General features: G+C 40.7%; 1 protein-coding gene across 9 annotated transcripts in view; it reads right to left on the minus strand.

The window, feature by feature from the left end:
• Positions 1-200: 200 nt before the first annotated feature.
• The window catches only part of ENPP2 (ectonucleotide pyrophosphatase/phosphodiesterase 2), a 100,515-nt gene continuing 77,615 nt past the window's right edge, over positions 201-23,100 (minus strand). For 5 of the 9 annotated variants that reach the window (XM_087890875.1, XM_087890873.1, XM_034422222.3 and 2 more), the window contains 12 exons: positions 22,742-22,869; positions 20,739-20,826; positions 19,438-19,525; positions 17,935-18,107; positions 15,851-15,899; positions 15,301-15,384; positions 13,777-13,913; positions 12,523-12,658; positions 10,074-10,151; positions 4,540-4,672; positions 2,821-2,977; positions 201-825 (listed from right to left, as the gene is read on the minus strand). In XM_087890875.1, coding sequence (XP_087747001.1) covers positions 652-825; positions 2,821-2,977; positions 4,540-4,672; positions 10,074-10,151; positions 12,523-12,658; positions 13,777-13,913; positions 15,301-15,384; positions 15,851-15,899; positions 17,935-18,107; positions 19,438-19,525; positions 20,739-20,826; positions 22,742-22,869 — 1,425 coding nt within the window. In that variant the 3' untranslated portion in view covers positions 201-651. The remainder of the gene's footprint in view (positions 826-2,820; positions 2,978-4,539; positions 4,673-10,073; positions 10,152-12,522; positions 12,659-13,776; positions 13,914-15,300; positions 15,385-15,850; positions 15,900-17,934; positions 18,108-19,437; positions 19,526-20,738; positions 20,827-22,741; positions 22,870-23,100) is intronic. The other 4 variants (XM_087890876.1, XM_034422227.3, XM_087890877.1 and 1 more) reach the window with 1 other exon arrangement.

Here is a 23,100-nt window from a genome sequence, read left to right on the forward strand (position 1 = left end):
AGGGCGAAAATCCGACGTGTGGAGGCCAAAAACCATTTTTTTCTTGTTTTCCTCCTGTAAATTTAAGTACTTCTTATAGTCCAAAAAATATGGTAATTTGAGGATCATTCAGTAAATTATATCATGCTTGTGTATGAAGGATCTTGCCTGAAAACAAGGGGAAAAATAGTTTGCCATTGCGAAAGGAACACCAAGTAAAAAACCCTAAATGTGTGGTTTTATTATATTTAAGTTTCTATTCTCTATGAAGCTTAAATATGTCTATCACATAGTTAACAATCATTGTCATTTTACATGTATAATACACAATACAGGACTAAAAAAAAAAAAGCATGGCACAAGGGAATGCAATAAAAGTTACATTTCCTCCACCGAAGTTAAGTGATTCTTCTGTACCATTTTAAGAAGCTTTGAACCAAGAGACTCTTTTAAGCTGCTGCACATCAGGAGCTCTTTTTAAAAAAAAACCAAAAACATATGTTTTACATTAAAGATTCAATACACAACAGACACCGATTTAATATTTTTAAGATTTGTTGCAAGATTAAAAATACACTAATAATTTTAATGTCCTGTTTCAAATTAATAAATATAATATAAAAATATACAGCACTTCATAAGAGGATGGGTGGGCTGAGTTTTAAGAGATAGTTAAATTTCACTTTCAAATGTATGCAGGTATGTTTTTAAAGAAAGGATTTCTGAATAGCTTCGACTGGTCTTCCGATAGAAGTCTAAGCCGGTAATTTGTTCGATATCCCGTACTCTCGCTGTGTGCATTTTCAAGAGCTCTTCTACCCACCGGGATTCATCTTCAGAAGAATTCTGGAAGGGGAAAAAATAACCTTTTAAAAATAATATTAATATTCTTAACAGACACAATGAACAACAATAGTAAGTTTAAACTTTAAAAAAAGTTTGAAAAAATTAAAAAATTTAGAATAGAATAGAATAGAATAGAATAGAATAGAATAGAATAGAATAACAGCGTTGGAAGGGACCTTGGAGATCTTCTAGTCCAACCCCCTGCTTAGGCAGGAAACCCTACACCACTTCAGACAAATGGTTATCCAACATCTTCTTAAAAACTTCCAGTGTTGGAGCATTCACAACTTCTGGAGGCAAGTTGTTCCACTGATTAATTGTTCTAACTGTCAGGAAATTTCTCCTTAGTTCTAAGTTGCTTCTCTCCTTGATTAGTTTCCACCCATTGCTTCTTGTCCTCCCCTCAGATTTTTTGGAGAATAGCTTGATTCCCTCTTCTTTGTGGCAACCCCTGAGATATTGGAACACTGCTATCATGTCTCCCCTAGTTCTTCTTTTCATTAAACCAGACATACCCAGTTCCTGTCTAAAAAGAGACAACCCCAAACAGTCTAAAAATACAAACTAATAAAGAAAAAAAATCTACATTATATTTTATACTTATCAATAGTCACTGGTTTACTAATTACAGGTAGTTCTTGATTTACAACCACAATTGAGACCATTCCATTGTTATGCAAGGCAATAATCAATTCTGCAACTATTCTTCATATGTTCAAGCTTCCTGTCCCCTAATCATCTTTGTTGCTCTTCTCTGCACTCTTTCTAGAGTCTCCACATTTTTTTTACATCGTGGTGACCAAAACTGAATGCAGTATTCCAAGTGCGGCCTTACTAAGGCATTATAAAGTGGTATGAACACTTCCCATGATCTTGATTCTATCCCTCTGTTTATGCCGCCTAGAACTGTGTTGGCTTTTTTTGGCAGCTACAGCACACTGCTGGCTCATATTTAAATGGTTGTCCACTAGGACTCCCAAGATCCCTCTCACAGTTACTACTATTGAGCTAGGTACCACCTATTCTGTACCTGTGCATTTGGTTTTTCTTGCTTCACTGTATAACCTTATTTTTCCCACCACTGAATTTTATTTTGTTAGATAGGGTTCTTCTGATCTTCCTGTACTTGTAACAATAACAGAGTTAGAAGGGATCTTGGAGATCATCTAGTCCAACCCCCTGCTCACACAGGAGACCTGTACTAGGGATTCGAACCGCCGAACTGCCGACCTTTCTGATCGACAAGCTCAGTGTCTTAGCCACTGAGCCACCTAGTCAGCCTAGTTAGGCTACTACTTGGAGAGTGTTTACTGAGGCAAAAATCTAAGGCCAGATTTGGCCATCAGTGGGCTGTCAAAAAAGTCAGGAGAGCATCAACCAATCCTTTTGAATAGGTTCTCTTACGTAGCCACCATTTTGATATCCTGCCTCCTTGGTCTGTTCCATCACCTTTGGGACTCGTTTTAATTCTGCAGCTGTTTAACATAGTTCAAAAATCTTTCTGAGAAGATATTGGGTCCAGTGGTGGGTTCCTCCCGGTTCGGCCGAGCCGGTAGTGATGACAATATGATGTCACCGAACCGGTTCTCCCCCCCGCCCTCCTACCCCCCCACCCACGTTATTCTTACCTTTTATTTGGTCCCACCCCCAATCTATTGCTGCCTCCTGAGTCCCAGCTGATGACTAGAGGGAAAAAAACTGTTTAAACTCTTGCCACGGGGCTTCAAAGGTCCGTCCTACAGCTGATCAATGTTAAAAGCAAACAAATGAGTCAGGTCGTAAGTGCGAGGACTGGTCATAAGTGTGAGGACCTTCCAGAAATGACTCTGACCAGTTAGCTACACCCACCTAGTCACATGACCTCCAAGCCACACCCACAAAATAAGCCATGCCCACAGAACCGGTAGTAAAAAAATTTAGAACCCACCCCTGATTGGATCAGATGTTGGCACTTTGGTGCCAAGCACAGGTCAACGGGAATAAGTTGGAACTTACATTGCAGCTTTCATCATTGTCAGGCCTGTGAGGGAAAATATATGCCAAAACTGAAAGAGGTCCGTCACACTTGTCAGCAGGCTGAGTGAAGTCTAAACAACTTGTGATGATGCTGTAGTAGTGAGTTGGAACTGGGATCGAACTTCCTTCCACATACCTAGAAGATAAAGATTATTCATCTTTTTACAAATGTGCCTTAAGGGAGATAAGGCAGCACAGGTTCTGAGAAAATGATCTACTATTGATTTATTAGTTTTAAATCAATGAGGGGTATCCAAACTTGGCAACTTTAAGACTTGTGGATTTCAACTCTCAGAATTCTCCAGGTAGCAATGCATTGCTGCCTGGGGAATTCTGGGAGTTGAAGTCCACAAATTTTAAAAATAGTCAAGTTTGGACACCCCTGAAATCAATTATTTCAACTCTCTTTTGGACAAAAGAAATCCTTACCTAGCAGATCATAACGAGAGGGACAAAACAGCCCCATCACTGCATGAATTTCTCTTCAATCTCTATAAAGGGTTTTTTTTTTATTTTTACAAGGAGAAGTAAAATATTAACAGCCAACTATTGTAAGAAAATACTTTAATATCCTTTCTATAGCTGCAGGTAAATCAAGCCGAGTGATTTTGGATTCATTTATCAACCCCAACAAAAGGCTTGGTTTGAGGATTTGAGGGAATTTAGCCAAATAAAGTTGCTGGATAAATCACAGGGTTTAGGAACAGATACAAAAAAATTGCAGTCTCCTAGCCAAACCTTCTGTAGAATGGATTACAACTCATGGAGAGGAGTTGCCAGTTAGTACTCACAAGGCTGGGCCAGATAGATGAGTGTTCTGGGTTGTGTTAAAACTTGTTTCCAATGCCAATAATTCCAGATATAAAAGACTGGATTTCAGACATGCCTGATTTAGCCAATTTTGAGAAAAATATATGTACTGTTAATGTCACATTATTTCTCCCTTTTGAAAAAAAATAATTCTTGAACAGGCTGGGTGAACTTTGAAAATATTGTTTTCCTCATGGGAAGTAAGGTGGGAGTTTTTTAATGATTGCTATATGGTGGCTTTTTTAAAATTTTGTAAGCCACCCAAAATCACCCAAGTGTGAGTTGCATGGCTATATACGTTTTCTTAATAAATAAATGAATAACAACCAGGTGAACTTGAGATATAGTTCTAATTGCTTTATTTCTCTCCTTCTAACAAAATAACAGAGTTGGAAGGACTTCTAGCCCAATTGCCTGCTCAGGCAGAAAACCCTATACCATTTCAGACAAATGGCTGTCCAATCTCTTCTTAACAATTTCCAATGTTGGCTCAGCCACAATTTCTGAAGGCAAGCTGTTCCACTGATTAATTGTTCTAACTGACAGCAAAATTCTTCTTATGTTGTTGGTTTGAGCTCCGAGCTTGGCAATTTGATTGCAAACGTTTCATCCCCATTCGAGGAGACAACTTCAGGGCGCTTTGGATTTGCAACCAAATCGCCAAGCTCAGAGCGCAAACCAACAATATAACTACCAACCCGAGCTACTAATATTCACAGACATTTCAAATTCTCCTCAGTTCTAGGTTGCTTCTCTCCTTGACTAGTTTCCATCCGTCGCTTCTTGTCCTTCTGTGTTTGCTGTTGTTTATATACTTATTTTCCTTTCTCTTTAGTGATTGTTCATTTTTATTTTATATATGCTTGTTTAATAGTAGTGGATCCTTACAGTTTGATTTTGTCTGGCGTGTCATGCAAACCATCAAAGTCATAGTCAAAGATTGGTCCACTAATCACGTTGACTCCGTTCCGTTCAATGGCGTATCTCTTCACCAAAATCCTCTGGAAATAATTCCAGACCTCTGTAGATGGACACACACACACAAAAAAAGCAGGCAAAATTATCCTAAATACCACCAGAAAAAGCATTACATCACAACAGAAAACACTATTCTCTGCGTAGTCCTTACATTGCCACTCAGAGATGTTCTGCAGAAGGACATAGAAATACTAGTAATAAGCCCACAATTTTATTTTATTAGATTTATAAACCACCCACGCCCCCACACACCATAACTCCATAACAATGCCAGGCAGCTTACACCAATAAAAAAAATGTGGAAGAAAAACCAAAAAGAACATCTGGAAGGCCAATAAAACATTCATCCTAATATACATAGTCCATAAATGGCCTGCCACCCACCTAGCAAGACCACCATGCCTTCAAGACCATTTCAATGAGCCCAGGATATGGATCATAGGGATCTCTGCAGCGGGGTGGGATGCTTTTCCACAGGACAGACACTTGGACAGAGGAAGGTTCACTTCCCCAGTCCTATCAGATGTCAATGTTTAATCAATGGGACCTACAGCATGCCATTCGTATCAGCACTTACAGGATGGACAGAAGCTAAAGTCCACCAAGTAGCTAGAATTAAAATGAGGACTCCAGCTTCTGTTAAAGAAAGAATGAAGGACTGAATGTCTATGGAGATTCTCAAGGTCATCATTGCCCCAAACGTGGTTTTCATAAGGCAGCTGGACTTCCTTGGTTTTTTTCCTCGAAAACATTCACTTCTCATCCAAGAAGCGTCTTTAATTCTTCTTGAGATGAAGCGTCTTAGATGAGAAGCGAACGTTTTCAAGGGGAAAAAAAACCAAGGAAGTCCAGCTGCCTTTTGAAAAGCAGCTTTGGGATAGACTGAAGGACAAACTCTGTTACAGATAATCCTTGATTCACAGTTGGGACCAGAATTTTTACTGTAAATTGGTGTATTTGTAAAGCAAGTCATCATGGGACTTTAATGGCAGTCCTTGACTTACGACCGTAGTGGAGCTTGCCCATTATAGTTGTAACAATCGTAAACCGGGTCATCACATAACTGACCCAATTTTATGACCTCTTTTGCAGCAGTCGTTAAGCGAACGTCACAGTCATTAAGTGCATCCATTGTTTGCTATGGGACATTTTTTTGGGCCAAAAACCAGAAGTAAAGACCCGGGATTTTGGGGGGCAAAAACTTCATAAATCATGATTATGTAACCCCAGGATGGTGCAAATGGTTATAAATGCAGTCGTTTAGTGTCCAAAATGCAGTCATGTGATCACAGGGGTGATGATGGCTGTCAGAATTTTGGAACTGGCTCATGATATCTTTCAGGGGGAAATCTGTTGTAACTTTGAATGGCCACTAAACAACTAGTCATAAGTCCAAAGACTATCTATAAACTGTAAATGTAGGGAAATATGAAAATTTGCAGAGCATGCTCAGATAGCACAAATGTTGTCTTGGTTAGGTGAGCAGAAGCTGTTGTAAAAACATCAATTCGTTCCTAAGAGCGCAATAACCAGGACACATCCACAGAATACCAAAGGAGCCGTGTAAAAGTCAAATGGTCAAAATCTTGGAAGAATTGGGCCATTTATTTAATCCTTTGGGCACACACCTTCTAAGCCAGGGGTGTCAAACTCAAAGCCCGCAAGCTGGATCCAGCCTGCGGGCTGCTTAATTTTGGCCTGCGGGGCAGCCGTGGAAATGGCGAAGGACCAGCCTGCGGTGCCTCTGCCAGCGAAAATGGAGCTTGGGAGGGCCGCATGTGGCCCTCTACCAGCTGCGTTTTTGGCCTGGACGGCCTCCTGCAGCCCTCTGCCAGTGAAAACGGAGCCCGGGGGGGTGCTCCCTTTGTGCTGGCAGGGGCTGCAGGAGGCTGTCCAGGCTGAAAACAGTGCTGGCAGAGGGCTTCAGGAAGCCATCTAGGCCGAAAACGGGCTCCGTTTTCGCTGGCAGAGGGCTAGTAAAACAAATTAAAAGCAAAACAAAACAAAAGGAGAAATGTTTCCCCTTTGGCATTTGAACATCCAAGAAGGGACAGGAAAGGAGAAAGGGAAAGAGGAAAGACAAAGAAAAAGATGGGAAGATGGGAAGAGAGCAAGGGTACCTAAACTGAATGTTAGTAGGATTGTAAGATGGAAAAATGAATATTTTAACTGACTATCAGAATATTAGCTATGCATTCTAAATTAGGTCTAATATTAAAGACAGGGATTTACTCCCAACAAACAGAGGAGCATGAACAAAAGAAATAAGAGCCCTTCAGTGGCTGGTACTGCTGTGCAGACTGGACAAATATCACATTGTTCTTCTCCTACAAAAGAAGATGAGCTCAACTAGCATTGTTTTCCTTATGGCTCTACCTATACTAACAATGATGCCACTGGCATCTCTTTGTGATTGTACTTTCAGTCATTTAAGTTAGGTAGATGATGCCTTTCATCCTCCCCATATTTTAAGGAATTTCACAATGAGGAAAAGGAGTGGGGAGGGGAGGGGAGGGGAAGGGAAGGGAAGGGAAGGGAAGGGAACAGAGAAGAGAAGAGAAGAGAAGAGAAGAGAAGAGAAGAGAAGAGAAGAGAAGAGAAGAGAAGAGAAGAGAAGAGAAGAGAAGAGAAGAGAAGAGACTTTATTGTCACTTTAAATGTACACTAATCAGCATATATTAAAATGAAATTTTGACAGTTGTATTCAGATCTCAAAACAGAATAGAATAGAATAGAATTCTTTATTGGCCACGTGTGATTGGACACACAAGAAATTTGTCTTGGTGCATACGCTCCTGGTGTACACAAAAGAAAAGATATATTCATCAAGAATCAAAAAAAAGATAATCATTATGCACACAGAGAAATATCACAGTCTAGTTCAGGGGTGTCAAACTCAATTTCACTGAGGGCTGCATCAGGGCTGTGGTTGACCTTGGGGGGGCGGGGCGGGCATGGCCGACTGGGTGGGCGTGGCCAGCTTGACACCACTCCCCAAACTGCTGGTGCTTTGTTTGGCATGTTTCCTCTTTGCACTGGGTAGACCGGGCCGAAGCTATGTTGGCCTGATCTTTCATCTTCGTATTGGGTAGACCAGGACGGCCCCGTAGGCCAGATCTGACCACATTGCGGTCCTTGAGTTTGACACCACTGGTCTAGTTCAAATCAGTGGTGGGTTGCCTCCGGTTCGGACCGGTTCTATAGAACCGGTAGTAAAACCGGCGGGAGGCTCCACCCACTGATGTCATCAAAAGCGATCTGCACATGCGCGCAGGCACGATGTGAACCGGTAGTAAAGGTAAGTAGAACCCACCCCTGGTTTGAATGTATACATGGCGGAAAAAAAAGAATCCTGAGAATTTACAAGACGGATGCATAAGGAACAAAGCTGTTAACAGAATCTAGTAATCCTGCTATAGATACTTCGAAACCTCCTCCCAGAGGGGAGCAACAGATTTAGGGCAAGTATAATTGGAGGCATCCAGTTTGTTAGTGAAGACTGGCTAGAAGCAACAGACACCCAGCTGTGACCATTTCTGGATCTCCTTGATCTTCCAGAGTGACTCTGGGCCCTTATTATTTCTTGGAGGGGGGGGTGTTTCCCTTCCAATGTGTCCAATTTATTTATTTATTTATTATATTTTGCCTTTATTATTTTTACAAATAACTCAAGGAGGTTGACACACACAATACTACTTCCTCCTCCTATTTTCCTCCCAACAACAACCCTGTAAAATGGATTGAGCTGAGAAAGAGAGTGACTGACCCATAGTCAGCTTTCATGGCTAAGGTGGGACTTGAACTCACAGCCTCCTGCTTTCTAGCCTGGTGCCGTAACCACCAAGAACAACTAGCTAATTTTCGGAGAACTGCCTGGACAAATAACAATAGTACTTAGACTTATATACCACTTCACAGTGATTTACAACTCTCTCTCAGCAGTTTACAGAATCAGCATCTTGCCCCCAATAATCTGGGTCCTCATTTTACCGACCTCGGAAGGATGGAAGGCTGAGTCAACCTTGAGCCATTGAGAATCAAACTGCCAAACTGCTGGTAGCCGGCAATCAATAGAAATAGCCTGCAGTACTGCATTCGAACCACGGCTCTTGCAGTTTTCTTGGCAAATTTCTTTGGAAGTGGTTTGCCATTGCCTCCTTCTTAGGGCTAAGAGGAACTGACCGTCCCAGTTGGCTTTGTGCGTAAGACTAGAATTCAACATTTCCAGTTTCTGGCCTGATACCTTAACCACTACACCAAACTACCTCTCATCTCTTGCCTTAGATTACTGGACGCTGTTCTACATGGGGCTGTTCTTCAGAAGCTCTATTTGATTCCAAGTAGGATGTTTCGCTGCGCACTGAAGACCCTGTTGTTCCGCCAGGCCGGGCTATCAACATAATAATTTTAATTGGGGTATTTTAAATTTCTGGGATTTTAATTGGAGCCTAATTATTTAATGATTTTAAATTTTAATCGTTGTTTTGTTTTGTGTTTTTAAATAGGCTGTACACCGCCCTGAGTCCTTCGGGAGAAGGGCGGTATAGAAATAAAATAATAATAATAATAATAATAATAATAATAATAATAATAATAATAATAATAATAATAATAATTATTATTATTATTATTATCTAGAATTTAACTAACTTTAAAAGACCAGCACATCAAATGGCACTGTTATTCCAGCTGCCCTTTGCCCATGTCTGCAATTCAAAATGCTGATTATGATTTTTAAACTCCTAAAGAGCTTGAAACCAAAGCTTCTAGAACCAAAGATGGCGAACCATTGGCATGCGTGCCCAAAATGGCACACGAAGCCATGTCACCTGGCACACGCGGCCTTGCCTGTTTGTCTTCCGGGTTTCTGGCGCGCATGTGCGTGTAACAATCAGCTGTCTTTCGTACACGCAGCAGTGCCGAAAACCGATGTGCGCATGTGCACCGGCCATCTGATCGTCGGGTGCGCATGCTCGCCAGAACCTGGAAGTTCGGCTTTTCCTGAGCACGATCCCTTTGTGTACGTGGCAGTGCAAAAAACCAGCCTGTGCATGCTCGCTGGCCAGCTGATTGCCAGGCGTGCATGCACACTAGAACTCTGAAGTTCGGCTTTTCCGAAGCATGTGCAATGTTTCTGTGTGACCTTTTTGGCACTCGGTGCCTAAAAGGTTCGCCATCACTGTTCTAGAATATTCTATGTTTCTGACCAAGCTAAAAAAAAACCCTCCCCATCCAGCCGTTTAAAATATTCTAATAGAAATAGCTGTTTGGCTGGCTACCCCGTTCTATGATTCCACTGTTGCTTGAAAATAATCTAATTCAACTCTCATTAAGGTGTAAAGCGAGTACTTGGCTTCTCCAAAGCAAAATTTAAAACTATTTTTATTTATTCACCAACATTTGTACGCCCTTCTATCTCAAAGATTCAAAAACCACGTACTTACTTTTGAAAGCAGGATACATGGGAATGACATTTGTTATTAGGAAAGCATCATATTTTGTTTCTACTGAGGAACTGAGTTCTGAAAATTAAAAAAAAAAAAAAAGATGTTTTTATGGCATGCCAGAATTAATTTTACTGGTAAACATCAGGGTTTGTGCAAAGACTAGTTCTAGATAATAACCAAGAACTGGTGGAGATTGTATTCTTAGAAGAACATAGAATAATTGGATTGGAAGAGGGCTTGGAGGTCTTCTAGTCCAGGGGTCACCAACCTTTCGGACCTCAGGGACCACTAAATTCATAATTTTAAATCCCACAGACCACGGACCATATCATCTCCCTAATGACTGACTGGATGGGCGTGACTAGGAGGTCATGTGACTGGGTGGACATGGCCAACTCAATGTCACTCGCGTTGAGGGGCGCCTCGCCAGCCTCTACTCTACCCCCCGTCCCAGCCCCTCCTCGCCTGCCTGCCCGAGCTCCTTAGGGCCCCAACAGGAAGCAGTTGTTGGAGCTAAGCAGCCACAAAGAGAAAGAGTTGGCAAAACAGCTGGCTCAGTTCAAATTGGATCTGACCGAGAAGGAGGCTCAGCAGAAGCACCTCACTCAGGACTATAAGCATAGGCTTTCCAAGCAGAGGGAAGACCTGCAGGAGTGCAAGGCCAGGTACCGGCGCTTGGAGGCTCAGAAGGCTGAGATGGTCAGCCAGTTCCAGGCCATGAGGCAGTCCCACTGGAACCAGTGGCGCTTCCTTCCAGCCTTCACCCAAAGCCCCGCACCAGGAGGCTGAAGCAGACCCTGAGTTGGAATTTCTGCCCCCCTCCAACCCACACAAAAAGACCCTGAAGGGGGAGTCTCTCTGCAGCAACACAAACGTTCATTGCACGTATCTGGCCCAGGGGCCGTAGTTTGAGGACCCTTGATTTAGTGCAATTTAAACAGTGCAAATAATTTTTCTGCGGACCACCAAAATTTTCTTCAAAATTTTCCGCGGACCACCAGTTGGTGACCACTGTTCTAGTCCAATGCCCTGTTCAAGCAGGAGATGTTATACCATTCTGGACAAACGGCTGAGCAGTCTCTTCCTGAAAACCTCCAGTGATGGAGCACCTACAACTTCTGGTTTAATTATTCTATCAGGACATTTCTCCTTAGTTCTAGGTTGGATCTCTCTTTAATGATCTTCCACCCATGACTTCTTGTCCTGCCCTCTGGTGCTTTGGAGAATAGGCTGACCCCCCCCCCCACCTTCTCTGTGACAGCCCCTCAAGCGTTAAAAGACTGCTGTCATATCACCTCTGGTCCTACTCTTTGCTAGACTAGACATACCGTATTTTTCAGAGTATAAGACACACCTTAGTTTTTGGGGAAGAAAATAAGAAAAAATCTGATTGGTGGGTGGATTGGCCCCCAGAATACCCCCAATCAGCTGTTTCCAGAGGTGAATTTTAGCAACAGGCTCGTTGGTTGTGAGCTCTGTGCCTTGCTTTTTTTTTTTTTTTGCTTTTTTTTCTGCCTCTGAAACTTCTGAAACTCTGTTTCAGAGAAAACTTTTTTCCTGCCTCTGAAAGCCTCCGAAACAGAGCTTCAGAAAAAAAGGCTTTTTTTCTGAAGCTTCTTTCAGCGGCTTTTATTCTGAAGGACTATCTATACTCTGTTCAATCTCCTTTCTTTGGTATTGGTATGTAGATTAATCTCTTCTGTTGGTTATTGTGTCATTCTCCAGATTTGTTAACATAGTTTGGTTAGAACCTTTACTGATTCTTCTTTTGTTGCTTGCCATATTATTTCAGATAAAAGCCTTTCAGAGGCTTTTTTTCTGAAGCTTCGTTTCTGAGGCTTTTTTTCTGAAGCTTCTTTCAGAGGCTTTTTTTCTGAAGCTTCTTTCAGAGGCTTTTTTTCTGAAGCTTCTTTCAGAGGCTTCTTTCAGCCTCTGAAATCTCCATTTGCGAGGCTGGGCAGGCTACATTTTGAGTATAAGATGCACCCAGATTTTCACCCTCTTTTTTGGGGGGAAAAAGGTGAGTCTTATACTCTGAAAAATACGGTACTTAATTCCCTCAATTGTTCATCATAATGGTTTCCCCTACAGATCCCTTATCATCTTTGATAAGAGGTTTTCAGCATATGTGAAGAAACCATCAGGGCTGAAGCCACTTCCTGCCTCTTTGCCCCAAGGAAACATGGAATTAGGGGGATTCCTCTCTAAGTCTCAAAAACAGTGCAACCGAAAGGAACACATTCTCTTAGTATTCAATGTCTATTTTGCATTGGCAGCTTGATTTTTTAGAAATTGTGGAGAATATTTGTAGCTCGAGTTGTAGATTTAGGCAGAGGTTGTCCTCTGAGCTTGCTGCTTGGCTCCCGATTTGATATTTCTCTTTATCTTGATTTTTATGCCAACCCCCAGAAATATAAAAATTGACAGGTGTCCCACATCAGCTTACGGGGAGGAAACAGGAATCCATAAGACATTTGTCTATCCACTCTGTATGCTGTACAGCTCTGACTGTTGCTTGGAGAAATGCGCAAATCAGGTCTTACGCAACTGATCACCTGGTCTGGGACACCAGACGTCTCTGCCTGCATCAAAAGAAGAAGATAGACATGTGACATATAAAACAATGTATTTTTTTGGTGTTCATCTTGTATTATATACTGGTAGTCTTCACTTAACAACCACAATTGGGACTGGGAAATCCATCACTAAGCACCATGGTCACTAGGGTTACAACATGTCTTCTGCTTACGTCATTAAGTGAGTCACTGCAGAAAGACCTCACATGACTACATCTTGCGATTTTACTTCCACATTCTAGATTAAATCTGCTTGTTGGAAGCCAATTGTGAAGCTCACAAATGATAATCACATGATTGACTGCAAGATGTTGTGACAGACGTAAGTAGCGGGGTTTTTTTCAATCATTGTAAATTTGAGTGACACTAAACAGGACGGTTGGTAAACAAAGACTACCTGTGACGAAGGGGCCATTGAAACCACAGCTCATATCCCATTATACTGCATCGTCATTAACAGGGGAGTCCAACTCGCGCCGTCATGGCATTGTCACGTGCCATTTCGTGACTTTTTCCCCCTTCGCGTGGGTGTGGCCAGCGTGTGACGCATTCGGCCGCAAGTTTGACAGCCCTGGTCTATAAGGACTTACAAACTCATCTTATAACTCCTTACTTGACAAAATACCGAGAAAATTCTGATCTCTTCTATGTACTCATGTTACTATCAGACAAAAATGATAACAGTTCTCTGAACATAGCTAAATTCTGTTATACTGTCTGAAAATTTTGGCATATTTTGGCCACCCAAATGATTCCACCATTATTTGCAATTCACTAATATGTCTTATTCTGTTTTATTTTATTTTAATGTTTAAATTTTTATTCTGGTCACATTGAATTGAACTAATGCAAATATATATATTTTTATTGTTAGTTGTGAAGTCGTGTCTGACCCATCGTGACCCCATGGACAAGATGGACTTGGACCAGGGTCTCCCCAGTCCTAGTCTATTATTTTAACAATTACTGGTTCATTCAACCCACTTCCTCATTCCTCAAATGTATATAGCTTCAAACTACATATATTGAAAGATGACTGTGCTGGACGGAGTCTGGATAAGCTGCGGATGCTACCAACACTTCCTCCCCTACTCCTGAAAGAGAGAACAGGCAACCTTACTGACCTGTTTTGAAATAGTGTAAGAGGTCCAGAGAGGCATCTGGAATGTTTCGCTGTAGCCACTTTCAAAGTCGTGATGATGCAAGAGGCTGTACTTTATACGAAAAAGAACCGCTGGGCGGCCGTAAAGGAGATGCTTTTCTGTAAATTAAAGGTAACAGGAGAGGAACAATGAAGCTTCAACACACAATTTTATCAAAGCTATTTTACAACACTCTACAATTAAAAACCGGTCCGTGTGTTCTTTCCCTGCACCCAACCACACTGTACTACAAAAAAGATTTAATGCAGTAATATGGAGAGCTGATACAGAAAGTAAGAATAAATGGGGAAGTCTTTAGTCTCCATCTGTCTGATGACGTGCTTTCACTAAATTTAAAACCTTAAAATTTAGATTTAAATTAAAAAGTTTGAGACTTTTTAATGTTATTCAACAGCAAGTACGGGTTCATTACTAGAATAAGAATATTGAAGACAGCCAAAATTTACATAACCACTAGATGGTGACAAAGAGCTGTAAAGAGTCTCTTTGGTTCCACCTTGTGGTTGTCTAGGCTTCTGCAGTTCAGATCGGTAACCATGAGAAAGAATTAGAGTCAACCGCTAGTGACTTTCATAACAGAATATAAAAAATAACTTGTGTCCAAATCTACATAAAACATTATAAACATTAAGGAAATGACAGAAGCAGAGATGCTGAAAAGAAAAAGAGTTAGATATACTTTTTTTCTTAAGAGAAAAATAGTATATCTAACATTTATATAGAGGCAAGTTTTATGAACTGAGCGTTTAAAAACTATCATGCAAACATTGAAGTTTCCAAGAATTCTATTGTCAGAGAATACCGTCAAGCATAGTCTGGCCCATTTTTTGACTTTTAACTAATGTTAACTGCCATAAATACAGGTGGATAGCAGTGGTATATAGTAAATAAAATAGAATCGATCGATGTAAAAATGCAAAAAAGGGAGAGAAGAAAGTAATTGATGTCTGAGCGACATATGAAGCAGTTTACACCAGGGGAGAGATTAAGTGTGGTAGAACATAGTTTGGAGTCTAAGGAGGGAGGAGTTGCCTCCCAGAGGTCAAAGGCATGGACCTTGGAATGTCTGATAGGCAGGAAGAGAGCTAAGATGGTAGCTCCCTAGCAGTTCACAGAATCTATCTATAGTTATGCAGATAGTTGCTTTAGTCTGTCAAGATTCTGTCTGTAGGCGAACAACAATAAACTCCTCAGAAGTAACGCCACATGTTGTTCTTGGTTCTCAGGGATTGACAGAAATGGGTCTTATCACAGCCCGAACTGCTAAAACACATTCCACCAAAACTTGCTGGGAGGAAGAATTCTCTATTTCCACAGTTTTGAACTCGGACAATCCAAACCTGCTTTTTCTTCAGAATGGGATACAGGATCCTTGGTAAATGGAAAATAAAAGAAAGATCAACTAGGCAGTCTTTAGATTAACGAAGCTAGAGATAATTTAAGATATTGTACGAGGTAAAAAGAAGCCAAGTCAAGTAAGATTACCTGGTGGCGGGACGCATCCATCCTCAGGTAATACATTCTCAGGGTCGTTGGTATAAAATCCTTCTCCTCCTGTGTAGGTTCTTGCTGTTGAATAATATCTTAAATTATAACATCTTAATTTAGGCCCAGCTTTAATATAAAGACTGCATAGTGGATCTCTCACTGAATTTGCACCAAGTGGATTTTGAGCTAATTCAACAAGAGATGGGAAGACAGGATGGAAAAGAGCTCATAGGTAAGTATAGTTAGAACAGCTGGTTGAAAAGAGGAGTTAGTTTATTATTGGATTAACCGGCAAAAGCAATTCACTGAATTAAACGTATTTGCACAGGTTATTGGAAACCATCAAATTGCTTTTACAATTCCGTTCATCAAAAGTTAGCTACCAAAGCTCTTAAAACCTCATCACACCAATGAAATGCACAAATTAAAAAAAAATCAGATTGATTTTATTATGATTTAGAATGCATAATTATAGAGAGAGGCCCACACACCAGTAATATGATTGCCAATAATCAGTCTTTTACTCGTCTTTCTATTGGATCCTTACCTTCTGTTCCTTTGCTATAAGGACGTCGACTCAGTTCATCCAACCTATTCTATTTAAAACAAAACAAAAAAAACACACAAGAAAACATTATCTTATTTCTATCTTATTATCTTATTTCTATTATCTGATGAAGCCAATTGGGTCCTATTAAAAGAGTTACTGGTAACTTTTTTTTTTTTAAAGGCATGCTCGACCAGTTGAGGCCTAACTTCTGCAATCAGCCAGATCAAAATGGGTTTTCAGGACCACTTGGTCCCTGTACTCAGAGAGGGGTTCATGCTATTTCACACAACCTCTCCAAGGAAGTTTGGGTTGAATGGGTTTGGAAATGGTTCACCAGCATCCTCCACTCAGAGTCACTTGTTAAGATGGGCGACTATGGAAATAAAATAAATAAATAAAAAATCCAACTATATATATTCAGGTAAGTAAAAAGAAAGGTCTCCCTGCCAGTCATGTCTGACTCTAAGGCACAGTGCTCATCTCCATTCTTGGCCAAGGTAGCCAGTATTGTCCGAAAACATTTTCTGAGGTCATGTCACCAGAATGGCTATATGCCACGGGTGTCAAACTTGCCGTGTCACATTGCCGTCACTGACTTTTTTTCCCTTCGTGGAGCTGGAGTGGGTGTAGCGTGCACGTGAGGCATTTGGCCTGCGGGCCACCAGTTTGACACACCTGCTATATGCCAAAGGTGCACGGAACGTTGTTACCTTTCCACCTAAGTGGTACCTATTTATCTACTCGCATTTGCATGCTTTAGAACTGCTAGGTAGGCAGGAGCTGAAGCAAAGAAGGGGAGTTTGCCCCATTGCATGGCACTTGGGTCTCAAACCCAGGCTGTCAACTTTCCAGCCGACAAGCTCAGCATCTTTAACCACTGAGCCATCATGCCCCATTCAGATAAGTACATCATATAATATAGGTCAGGAGTGTCAAACTTGAGTCGTCATGGCGTCATCAAGTGACGCATCGGGACTTTTTCCCCCCTTCGCTAAACCGGGTGGAGGTGGGGCCAACACATGATGCATCCGGCCTGCAGACCGCGAGTTTGACACCCCTGATATAGCTTATGCCAGAATTGGCAGGTGGAAATCCACAGCATGCTGACATCATATGATGGATACTGACACTTGACCAGTTACCTCACTTACCTCAGGAATACAAACATCTGCTTATTTTCACTGTAGCTTACACAGGCAGATTCTGTTCATTCATTCAGCTCATGCACCCCTAGGCAGAGATCAACATTTACATGCCCTTCGAAAGGGGCAATCAAAACCAAAAAAAGAATAAAAAAGACCAAAACTACTAGCAATCAACACCCAGACGAGCAGAGATTAACAGCAGGATTAATACTAAACCAACAATCAAGAAGTACACAATATTCCAATCAAGGAACTACTAACATAGACAAACAAGCTATCCGTAAACAACTAACCAAGGAATCACCAAGAACATTTCCACCAACATTGACAGGGCAAGCCACTTGTATATTTTATATGCAGCAAACCCAACTCCCAATTAGCATTGATAATATTACCTAGTTTGGTAATGAAACGTCTTCAAAGACCCCACAGAGCAGGAGTGAAATGCTTCCAGATTGGACCAGATCGCCCGATCCGGTAGCGATTTTCCCCTGTGGTTAGGTGATCCAGTAGCAATCGCCGCCCAGGTGCCATTACTTCCTGGTTTTAACCAGGAAGTAATGTTTTTTTAGCTTCTGCGCATGCGCAAAAGGTTTTGCACATGTATAGAAGGTGTGCGCACGCACAGAGCGTGCGCTTCTGAACCAGTAAGGAAGGTAAGTAGATTTCACCCCTGCCACAGAGATCATCTTCATTTTGGACCATATAATCAGCGATAATGCACTCTTAAGAAACATTCATACAGAGGCCAGCTGTGAATTTGGTATTGTTTTCAAATGATGCTTTCTTCTTACTATCAGCAAGGCAAAATGTTTTTTTTTCCTCCAATTCTGGTAGTTGAAGTCCACACATCTTAAAGTTGGTAAGGTTGAGAAACACGGCTCTGGATCGATGTAATTCTGAGCTTCCTGCTTCCAACGAATATCATGAGTTTACCTTATCGTCACAACTGCATCCCAGATCGTAGTCAGATGAAGGTGTTGTAGCTACTGGATGGAGGGGCCTTGCTACTTCCTCCGGCATGGTGGGTCTGTAGGTACTGCTCCGGAGGAGGTGATTTAAGCTTCCATGTGTCCCATTATTGGGAGCAGGCTTCAAACCAAGGAGATCTGGAACGGGATTAAAAATAGCATCTGTTATGTATACTGCATTATGAGTGGAGAATTTTATGCATATATAAACACCAATACAAGAATATGAGGTGAAGGTAAACAAAGTTGCCTAACATTTCTAAACTCTGAATCCCTGCAGAGAATTTAAATTTTATATAAATGAGTTTGTCCAATAGGTCTTTCTGGTACATAGCAGTCAAAGCTCTTTAAAGCAGTAGGATGATAAAAGTTTCCTAGACCAGAAAACTTTCTTTCTTTCTTTCTTTCTTTCTTTCTTTCTTTCTTTCTTTCCTTTCTTTCTTCTTTCTTTCTTTCTTTCTTTCCTTTCTTTCCTTTCTTTCTTTCCTTCCTTCCTTTCTTCTCTCTCTCTCTCTCTCTCTCTCTCTCTCTAATTAATTAATTAATAGACTGCCCATCTTGCTGTTTGGGGCGACTTTAGGTGGCTAATGGCTAATGGTAAGTTTGAAGGGAGGTTTAGATTTACCACCATTCCCAAGAGTTTTGATATACTCTGCCTTGACATCCAAAATATGAAACCATTTGTAAGAATCAAATTTACAGTTGAAATAAGGCTCATTATTTCATATTTCAATTTGGTATGTTTTGCTAACACTTCAAATTACTGGACTGACAGCAGAAGCCCCATTTCTCCCATGGAGAAATTAATGTCTGCAGATTAATGCAGAAATTATTTCCTGCATTTAATTTGTTATTTTCAATTCCCCCCAAAGGCTCTCAGCAGCTTCAGGTAGTCCTGAATTGTAGGCTAATTTTGCTGACTGCCAACTGCCAGCAGTTCAAATCTCACCGGCTCAAGGCTGACTCAGCCTTCAATTCCTTCCAAGGTTGGTAAAATGAGGACCCAGATTGTTGGGGGGTGATATGCTGACTCTGTAAACCACTTAGAGAGAGATGTAAAGCACTGTGGAGCGGAATATACTGTAAGTCTAAGTGCTATTGCTATTGTTTAGCAATTGCCTTATTTAGCAATTGTTTGAAGTGACAAAGAGATGAAAAAGTAACCTTATAACCAATCCTTGAATTTAGAATATTTGCAGGTCTGTAAAGCAAAGCAAAGCTCAAATAAGATCATCAGCACAGTTACGGTTTTACTTAGCAATTGCTTCGCTTAACAACAGAGTTGCCGACCATAATTATGGTCACTATACAAGGATTACATAGACAGAAAATAAATTTAGGGTTTGTTCCTTCCATTAAGATACCTTGCTACAGAAGGAAGGTAAATGAATCATAAGATATTGGCCAAAATGAAAGCTGAGGGGAAAAAAATCAAATATATTGTTTATTTTCTTTTCAAATTACTTACCGCACATAAGGTTGTACAGTTCAATGTTTTCAAATGGAGGTACTTTTGTTTTGTATTTAAATGAAGGGCCATAGCCTAGAAAGACTGTCTAAGAGAGAAAAAACAGTAATATTAATGTTGTCAGCTCCTATGTGAGCTTCTCTGTTGCTGAAATAAAATAAATCAAGACTAAAGTAAGGACCCTCCAGGGATTAGTCCTTTTTTATGTTCAAAACATGCTTTTTGGCTCTCTTTTTACAAGGTTTGCTGAATCAGCTCACTGTTCCCAATTTTGTGTCAAGAGAGCCATTTTGTGTCAAGAGTTCTTTTGAAATACAAATTGTGATCTTGCTATGGGGTCCTTGGTACTCTCTGAGCTTGGTTGTTTTCTTGCAGCTGTTTCATTACCAAACTAGGTAGCATCATTGTTAAATCCTCGCGATTACGACCTTCTCTGGAGCCTTCCTTGTTGTTGCCCTGCTCTGATTGGGTTAGACGTGAGCAGGCAGTTAGCGGGAAAACGCTGCGTTCCTATTGGTCTCTGCCGATCTGACAGCCTCTATTTAAGCAGCTGTCAGACGGCAACAAGTTGTCAAACATACATACGCGCACGCACTGAGTTGCCTTGTTACAGGAGTTATGGTTGTTAGCAATAAAGTGTTGTGTTATGATAGCCAAGCCTCCATCGTTCTTGCTTAGTTCTCCAAATAGAACAATCATAGATCCACTAGTTTGTTAATGAAACATCTGCAAGGAACTATCCAAGCCAGGCGTGGGTTTTACTCACCTCCGCTACCTGTTCGCAACGGGAACGCATGTGCAGAAGCTTCTGTGCATGCGCAGATCATTCATGATGATGTTCGGGCGGAGCCTCCTGCCACCGTTACTACCGGTTCGCAAGAACCGGACCAAACCAGGAGCAACCCACCACTGATCCAAGCTCAAAGAGTACCAATGACTCCACAGTTCAACCCTGAGCCACAAATAATTCTCTTCTTCTTCTTGCGGCCTTGCTTTTGTTTTTGGTATTTTGTTTTTGTTTTGAGTTTCTTTTCCCCGTTTTATATTTTGTATTTTTCCTGTTTTTATATTTTATTATGGATTCATTCTAAAACATTTCAGCATAAACCATTGGGAATATCCAAAGATGAATCAAATAAGCTGCAACAACAAATCTTTAAGGTATTTTCTCACTACAACAATACAGTAAGAAGACTGAAGAAATGAGCCTTCTAATTAAAATATACATTTGTAAGTTACTGTAAGTTACATATACCAACAATATTACTTACTGACTACTCAGAGTAGTTTATTGCCCCTACCTGCATGCTGTTGATTTTGTTGTCATAGCCATGATCTCCATGAAAATAGCACTTCCCGGTTATTTTCTTAAACACATCCCCAGGCCTCCTAAAAACATTAAGAAGATTCTTGAATATACCAGCAGTTAATTTCTATAAACATTAAGGTTCAACTTCCAGTGGACTGAAGAAAATATAGCTGATCCACAAATCTCTAAAGAAACAAGGAACTTTTGTTTTCTTTCCCAAATATTGGTTGAGGAGAGCAACATTCTCAGCAAGCCACAATGACACAAAAATAACAACACACACAGTAATGCCATTGTATAAATTGTGCCTCTATGTAGCTGCATCTCAGCAGCTGGAAAATACATGATTAATTATCTGATTAATGCCATTGTGTCATGATGCATGTCTCACATGTTTCAACCAGTGGTGAAATCCAATTTTTTTTTACTACCGGTTCTGTGGGTGTGGCTTGGTGGGCTGGCAGGGGAAGGATACTGCAAAATCTCCATTCCCACCTCACTCCAGGGGAAGGATATTGCAAAATCCCCATTCCCTCCCACTCCTGGGGAAGGATATTGCAAAATCTCCATTCCCACCCCACTCTGGGGCCAGCCAGAGGTGGTATTTGCCAGTTCTCTGAACTACTCAAAATTTCTGCTATTGATTCTCCAAACTACTCAAAATTTCCACTACCGGTTCTCCAGAACCTGTCAGAACCTGCTGGATTTCACCTCTGGTTTCAACCCATTTTGATGGCACATATGTGCTATCATCAACTTCCGTCATAAGGTTAGTGTCAGTTAAAAGTCTATAGAGATTCTCAGTCATCCAAGTCATGGTTGTCCCAAAGGTGCTTTTTCAGGAGGCAACTGGACTTTCTTGTTTTTTCTTTTGAAGACGTTTTGTTTCTCATCCAAGAAGCTTCTTCAGCTCTGACAGGAATGGAAGGATTTATATTCCTTGCAGACAGCTGGTAATTTGCATCCTTTTAGAGAGTCATTGAAGCATTGCTCCTGACTCCTGTAGTCTGCAATTTTTCTTCTGGAAATCCATTACTACTCCCACACCACGAGCACTACTCAGGTGACCCTGAGGACATAGATAAACCTCCAAGTGCTTCAAGGACCCTCTAAAAAGGATGCAAATGACCAGCTGTCTGCAAGGAATATAAATCCTTCCATTCCCCACTATCCTGTCAGAGCATTAGTGTTAATTGGAATCCAAGACCTCCGTGCCTTCCGCCGTGCCCTTAAAACTTATCTTTTCCAACAAGCCGGGCTGGCCTAACAAATCTTTTAAATGATTTCAAATTTGTTTGTCTTTTTAAATTTTGGGCCAAATTGAGATATTTCCCTTTAATCTGCTCTTAATATATTTATTATGTGTTTTTATTTGGCTGTACACCGCCCTGAGTCCCTAGGGAGAAGGGCGGTATATAAATTTGAAGTAAAATAAAAAATAAATAAAATAAAATAAGCATATCATAGGAGCATTATATATAAGGTACATTAAAGTGAAAAAAATTCTCATAGAGATTCTAAAAACAATGCTAATTTTTTTCTTAAAAAATAAGAATTTTTAGTACATCTTGACTTAAATCTTGTGAGCTTTTAATGGCTGGAAAATACTGTTTTACAGGCTAAATCTGGCCTCCAGGTTAGCTATTGTCAACTACCTAAAAAATGCATTTGTAAAATAAAGACACTTTGAATAGTAGGAAGTCTGGTCACCTAAACTATGTTAGAATGTTATTGTTACTTAACTCAGAAGACACTATGAAATAAGGAAGCCATGTTGCTCTTGCTATGTTCTTGAGCCAAAGACTTACCAAAATATTTTTTAAAAATCCATACAGATTGGGTGAAGAAATGTCATATCACAACTGATTTCTTAACGGTGGCCCAAAATCACACCGAACTAAGTTCTCTCTCTCAGTTAAGAGAGTTTGCAGATGTCATATTTGGCTAAATGGGAGATCTACGGCAAGTCAAAAGTACTAGAAAATTCGTATTTACTTGGCTACATGCCATCTTCTTTCCACCAACAAATGAATATCTTCGATTCTTCGGTTGTTTGCATAATGCAAACGCTTGGGAAGATGTTGCTTCAGGTAAGGTTTGAAATGTTGGTCTGGCTTCTTGCACTGAAACAAAGGAAGCATGTTCAAAAAAGGGCTGTGCAAGACATTGGCCAACCTACCTACCAACTGGAAAAATCACTGTTTAGTGAGGATAAGCAGCCCCTGTTTTGTAGGTATTGTAAGGCCAACTGTAAGACTACAACCTGGAGAAAGTCTCTCTATGTGGTCCTGAAGAGTTGACATTGATTTGACAGTCCATAATCAGTCAATCAAGACCTGTGGAGGGACAATTAA

Source organism: Pantherophis guttatus, chromosome 3 (genome assembly GCF_059756535.1).
Source record: "Pantherophis guttatus breed Tessera chromosome 3, ASM5975653v1, whole genome shotgun sequence".
In the NCBI taxonomy this organism is placed as follows: Eukaryota; Metazoa; Chordata; class Lepidosauria; order Squamata; family Colubridae; genus Pantherophis; species Pantherophis guttatus.